This window comes from Portunus trituberculatus, chromosome 18, assembly GCF_017591435.1.
Source record: "Portunus trituberculatus isolate SZX2019 chromosome 18, ASM1759143v1, whole genome shotgun sequence".
NCBI lineage: Eukaryota > Metazoa > Arthropoda > Malacostraca > Decapoda > Portunidae > Portunus > Portunus trituberculatus.
In genome coordinates this window covers 22326940-22333485 of record NC_059272.1, presented here as the reverse complement: position 1 = coordinate 22333485, position 6546 = coordinate 22326940, and the positions used below count along the sequence as shown (strand labels likewise).

General features: G+C 52.0%; 1 protein-coding gene across 3 annotated transcripts in view; it reads right to left on the bottom strand.

The window, feature by feature from the left end:
- Positions 1–1982, bottom strand: part of LOC123505583 (ras GTPase-activating protein raskol-like) — a 286512-nt gene extending 284530 nt beyond the window's left edge. For all 3 annotated transcript variants that reach the window (XM_045257072.1, XM_045257069.1, XM_045257070.1), the window contains exon 1: positions 294–1982. In XM_045257072.1, the coding sequence (XP_045113007.1) occupies positions 294–1830 (1537 nt within the window). In that variant the 5' untranslated portion in view covers positions 1831–1982. The remainder of the gene's footprint in view (positions 1–293) is intronic.
- Positions 1983–6546: the final 4564 nt, after the last annotated feature.

The following is a 6546-nucleotide window of genomic DNA, read 5'->3' as shown; positions in this document are numbered from 1 at the left end:
TCTCTCTTGGTCTCCTCTCGCTCTCTCCGTTTTGCCTGCCCAAGGTTCAAAAGAATTTCCTTGAACGCGGGCCGATATTTATTTCCTCGGGTTTGTCAGGAAGAATGTGGCGCGGCAGACGGACCCTACCTCTCTTATCCCCTTCATCAGAGCTGCGGTAATTCCCCTTCTGTTACGACCGCAACCCTCTCCCCATCACCCCATCACACCGTCACACAGTCACCCCTTCACGTCCCTTTTCTCTCCCCACACCAGTACTCCCCTCGGCCACTCTCCCAGATTGGATTACTCACGTGCTTTAGGGAGGGTGTGGCACTGATAAGGGCACTCGTTAGGCTCGTCTCTAGTGCCGCTCCGGTGGTCCCCTTCTTGTGGCACTCCAGCCTTCGTCTCCTCCGCCTTGGTCCGGGTGCTCGGTGACGATTTTTTGTTGTCCTCCGCTGGTGAGGCTCCCCACGTGTCCTCTTGCTTCGTGCTTGAGTCTTCCACCGCCACCAACTGACGGCCTGGTGGTGGTGGTGGTGGTGGTTGCTGTGGTCGCTGTTGGGTTTGTTGTTGTTGTTGTTGTTGGTGTTGGTGTTGGTGGTGTTGGTATTCACGTGTGTATTCGTAGTGGTTAAGGTTATTCTCTTGTTGTTGTTGTTGTTGTTGTTGTTGGTACTCGTGTTGATGCCGATATTGTCGCTTTAGTTGGTGGGGCTCATGATTCTGTTGATGGTATTCGTAATAGTGTTGTTGTTGTTGTTGTTGTTGTTGTTGTTGTTGTTGTTGTTGCTGCTGCTGCTGCTGCTGCTGCTGCTGTTGCTGCTGCTGCTGCTGCTGTTGAGCCTGGTGGTGGTAGTGGTGGTAGTACTGGCGCTGTTCATAATGATGGAGGTACTGGCGGCGGTGGGTGCCGACTGTTTCTGTCAGCGAGGTGGTGTCAGCGGCCTCTCGGCGGTGCTCACCCTCCCTCCACACGGAAAGGATCGGCGCCTGTGGCTCTTCCTGCTCCGGCGGCGGCTCTGAGGGCGAGGCTTTGCTGCTGCTGCTGCTGTTGCTCTTCCTGGACGTCACGAAGGAGCGCCATCCGCGGTCCAGGGAGCTGAATTTCTGGAAAACAGTCAGCCTCTCGTGCTTCTTCCGAGAGAAGTCAAGAGTGTTGAATTTCTTGGCGAGACTCTTTGTGGAGGAAGACTTTGAGACCGTGGCTGTGGCAGGGGCGTGAGCAGCACGGGGGGTGGGGTGAGGCTCAGACTCGGAGTGGTGGTGGACGGAGCTACAGTCATCGACCATGCACGGTTTCTTCTTTTTACGGGGCAGCTCAGCGTAGATGTCTGATAAGGCCACGTAGTTAGCGTTGCCCGAGTCATCTCTGCGACTCGCCACGCCCATCTCCAGCGGTGGGCGTGCAGGCGGATCCCTGCTGGGGTGCTGGCGGTGGGTGGTCGGCAGCTGGGGCGTGAAGAGGCCTTTTGGCTTGTGGCGGGGCAGGCTGGAGTACAGCCTCACTGTCTTGCCGTTGATCTTGGTGAATTCGGCTCGAGGCTTTGAGGGGCGGTTTAGTGAGGCACAGCCCGAGGGGCGCGTCGAATCCAGCGAGGCACACACCACCGCCGGGCTCTCAAAGGTGTCCCAGGAGTCCAAGATCTCGACACTCGATTTGAAAAAGTCCTCAGGCGGTGACGAGGAGCGAGGCTCGTGTGGGGGCGCGGGGAGGCGCGTGGGCTCGGCACTGATGGGAGGCAGGACGGCCTTGGTGGGCGGGGGTCGCCTGCTGGGGGCCATGTCCCCGCCAGACATAAGCTCCTTCAGCTTCCTGGTGATAAGCAATCCGCTGTTGCAAATCATCTTGCAGCATTAATCATTCACTATATATACGGTAAGTAAGATACACAAGTCAGCCACTGAAGGCAAACATCTTTTTTCCTAACTCATTATCGTTGTCACAAGAGCGAGACACCATAGAACATGATCACTGCACTGTCCTCCAGCACCTGCCGTGGCCACTGGAGGGCACCGAGGAGTGACCCAGGCGACACCCAAGTCAGGCGGGTCACATGGTCAGCGGAGAGGAGCGCGTGGGGCCGGGCGGGCGCGAGGCGGCGGCAACACCCTCACACTCTCACGGCTCAGAGCCAACTGGCTTCCCACGTTCAGACTCAGTCCTCCTACCTGATGCCGCCACTTCTCCAGCACCGCGCCACCCTGCCTCCCCGGTGGGCGGCATCATGCTTGCTCCGGGGAGCCACACGCTGCTCCACTTGGAATCAGGAAGCAACACGGGGAGCCATTCCTCACCATCGACACCAGTGAACACAGGCATGAGGACAACAGAGCACAGCGGAGGAAACGTTGCGTTTCGCGATGGGGCCTGGAGCACACCAAGTGGTGAGTGTTGCCGAACACTTGCCCAACACTGACACCGCTGAGAGGCGTGCTGTGTTGTCACTGCCGTCACTGTTCGTAAAGAAAGATTTGTTCCGGGATGGTGAGGGCGCCTCACCACCGCCCCCAGTGCCGCTAGCGCCGTAGGGACCGTTGCCTCACGGACCCAGGTCACCAGGTGGGGGAGTTGCGGCACCATGGTTCTGTTTCCCCGCCGACATAATTTCAAGAAAGTAGAATAATAACAATAATATACGGCCAGTGTCGCTTTTGCCGCCCTACATGAAAAAAGCGTGTGCCGCCTCACCCCTCACCAGGGAGCGCCTGAGGCGGCGACTCCAGGAACCTGTTCTGTCGGTGGGAGGCGAGAGGCGCCTTCATCAGCCTGGGAAAATCTTTACGCAAGGAAAACATAGTTTCGTTTACACCTCACGGTGAGACTCTCCGAGACTCTCCAACAGTACTTTAGTGAAGGTAAGTGTGGGGGGCAAGTGAGGGTTGAGCGGAGCAGAGTGGTTGAATACTAGAGGCAGCAGGGGCGGCAGTGCTGGGGTGCTGGGGGATCGGGATGACTGGGGTGCTCTACAGGAAGAGAGGCGGCGGTACAAGTGTGAGGCTCTCGGGGTGCGCAGCAATTTTCAGTCATAATGACACCGGTCTATTCCGGAGACAGATCGCCGAGGGAAGTGTCAGGCGGCGTCAGCAGCACAAGAAGTGGGCTAGCTAGACGTGGCGCAGTTTGGGGAAGATCCTCTCTGTAATGTTCCTCATGCCACCCACAGCCGCGGCAGCAGATGGGAGTGACAAGCTGACAACCACGAGCTGACTAAACGTCAGCCCAAGAAATTCTGTGAGAATCATGGCGCCCCCATGACGGCTAGACCTCCCTGGCGCCCCAAGGGAGGCTTTCATCTCGACTTGTGTTGGTGGCACCCCTGTGGCCGGCACATCCCGCAGCAGTCAGCAGGAGAGGGACAGTGTGTGTGTGTGTGTGTGTGTGTGTGTGTGTGTGTGTGTGTGTGTGTGTCCAAGGTTTACATCTCCAGCAAGAAACCTGACGGCAGAGGGTCGCGGCGTGGTGGAGGAGAGGCAGCACCACACACGGAGCACCGAGCACCCTTCATCACAGTGCGGCGTAACGAGGCCGCCAGCCCCAGGTGACGCCAACCCGTCACGCCTCGGCGCTGACAGCTGCTTCCAGGGAGAGCACTGGTGTCTCTCCCTGCCCTGCCCTGGAGGCGTGGTCAGGAGGGGCCCGTGGCCTGGCACTCGCTGCACGAGAGACTGGATGAGGAGAGGAAGAGACTGGCAACACATGCTGAGGGAACGCAGTGCCAATACCTACTGAAGAAGGTACTGGTGACGACTGTAGGTCAACCAAATAGGTCCCTCCAAAAGAAGTCAGTTAAAAGGGCCACTAGAAAAAGATCAACAGAGCAAACAGGTCATCACCTCACATGAAAAAGGTAATTAAGAAAAAAGGTCAGCCAAACAAACAGGTCATCTTAAGAATGTTAGCTAAAACAGGTCAGCACAACAAGGTCAGCGCGTGTAACCACCACACTGCCGCCACGCGATGCTGTGACTCAAGCTCCAACACGCGGCGTCCCTCAAGTGTGCTGCTGCTTGGCGTGTCCTCAATCCTCACGCTCATTATCTCCATCGCACTTCCTTGCCTGCTTGTGTGACACTCCTCGCGGCAGCCGTTAGCAGCCAGGCCAGCTGAGGGCGCCGCACCCTGCAACCCCCAACGCAACAGTGTCTGGTGTGTGCATGCCGCGACTGTTACCTCCACAACGTCTTCCTTCACCATCACAACCACCTCTCTCTCTCTCTCTCTCTCTCTCTCTCTCTCTCTCTCTCTGAACCAATTCAGCAGAAGGTCTCTCAGTGACTATTCTAAATGTGTGTGTGTGTGTGTGTGTGTGTGTGTGTGTGTGTGTGTGTGTGTGTGTGTGTGTGTGTGTGTGTGTGTGTGTGTGTGTGTGTGTGTGTGATCGTTACCCTGGTTTGCTGACAAGGGAAGTCTGTCTAACATGGCCCACAAACGATCACTTCTATAGCGTCCTCCTTTTCCTCCCTTTTACTTTCCTCTACTCTCACCATGACGCAGGGAGAGGTTCATCCTGCCTGCCTGCCTGCCTTCCCTCTCCCTCTCTCTCTCTCTCTCTCTCTCTCTCTCTCTCTCTCTCTCTCTCTCTCTCCCTCGCCCGACCGTTGGAAGACTAAATTGCACTAAGTGGTTGAATCATCACAACAATGGCCCTATTAACACACACACACACACACACACACACACACACACACACACACACACACACACACACACACACACACAACCGCCATGTACCGTTTCAAACACCTGCCACTTAGAATACAAAGGTACAAACTACAAGACACCATACCCACAATGCAACACAATCGTGACACAAAGAAGCAGTAAACAAAAAGAAGAAATGAGGGGGGGGGGATGATAAAAATAAAGTCTCTTACGTGGATGCTGCATCACTTCCACGCGGGAGAGAAAGAGATAGAGAGGTAGATAATGATGATGAGTATACGTATGAATAAGAATAAAATGGTGTTTGTTATAGAGTAAGGAGTACAATGGACGTATTTATAACATTTTAAGAGAGAGAGAGAGAGAGAGTTGTTAGTACTTTGAGAAATACGTACTTTGATGAGAAGGAGAGATAAATAAAGATGAGGTGAGAGAAGTGAAAGAGGACAATGAAGGATTAAAAAAAAAAGAAGAAGAGAAGAGGAAAGAAAGAAAGAAGAAGAGAATGAAAGACAAAAAAGAGGAGGACAAGGAGAAGGAACTAGAGAGAGAGAGAGAGAGAGAGAGAGAGTGAAGATCAATAAGAAAAAAGAGGATAATAAAGAAAAAGAAGAAAAGAGGAAAGAGAAGAGAGAGAGAGAGAGAGAGAGAGACAAAAGAGGAAGAGAAGGAGAAGGAAATAAAGAGAGAGTGAAGATCAATAAGAAAAAGAAAGAGATAAAGATGAGGTAAGAGAAGAAGTTAGAGGAAAAGAGGTAAAAGAGGACGAAGAATAAAAAAAAAAGACGAAGAAAAAAGGAAAACAAAATGAGAATGAGAGACAAGAAGAGAAAGGAAAGAAGGAAATAGAGGGAGAAAATAAAGATAAATAAGGAAAACTAATGACAAAGAAGATAGGAAGTCAGGAAAAGGAGGAAAAATATGAGAGAGCAAAGAAAGAGAAGAAGAAAAAAAGGAAGAACAACAGGAATAAGAGAGACGAAAGTGGGAAAAGAAGGAGGACGATAATGAGTAAGACGAATAAGGAAAGAGACAGAAAAAAAAGGAAGATAAAACAAAAAGAAGTGCAGGAAGAGAGCGATGAAGAATAAGATAAGTAAGAAGAGCGAATGAAGGAAGAGAAAAATTAAGAAGAGAAAAAATGGAGGAGGAGGAGGAGGGGGTGGTGGGAATGCCTTTTTCAGTGGCATCTTCCCCTAACACCTTCACTTCCAAACCCAGTCACCTATTCTCCTCCTCCTCCTCCTCCTCCTCCTCCTCTTCCCTCACCTTAACTTAATCATACAGGTATTCAACTCAAAGTAGTAATTATCTCACCTTTCTTTAATATATAAACCTGTGTTCTCTCTCTCTCTCTCTCTCTCTCTCTCTCTCTCTCTCTCTCTCTCTCTCTCTCTCTCTCTCTCTCTTTGACCTCCTTCACATCTTTCGTTCTCTTCTTCCTTCGGTGATAAATCGTTGGGAGGAGGAGGAGGAGGAGGAGGAGGAGGAGGAGGAGGAGGAGAGGAGGAGAGAGAAGAAGAAGAAAGAAGAAGAAGAAGAAGAAGAAGAAGAAGAAGAAGAAGAAGAAGAAGAAGAAGAAGAAGAAGAAGAAGAAGAAGAAGAAGAAGAAGAAGAAGGCTAACGAGGAGGAGAGGAGGGGGGGGGATTAATTACCTGATCGATGTCTCATCCTTGAAACCAAAACCAAGGAAAAGAGAAAGCAGGAGAAGGAGAGACAAAAGAGGGAGATAGGGAGGAAGAGAGAAGAGGAAGAGAGTGAGAGAGGGAGAGAGGGAGAGGAGAGGTAACGGGAGTGAGAGTGCAGAAAGATGAAGGAGAGGGAGGGAGGGTGACGGAGAAGGTGAAAGGAAGGGGAAAGAAAAAAAAAAAATGCAAAGACAACATGTTTTATGATC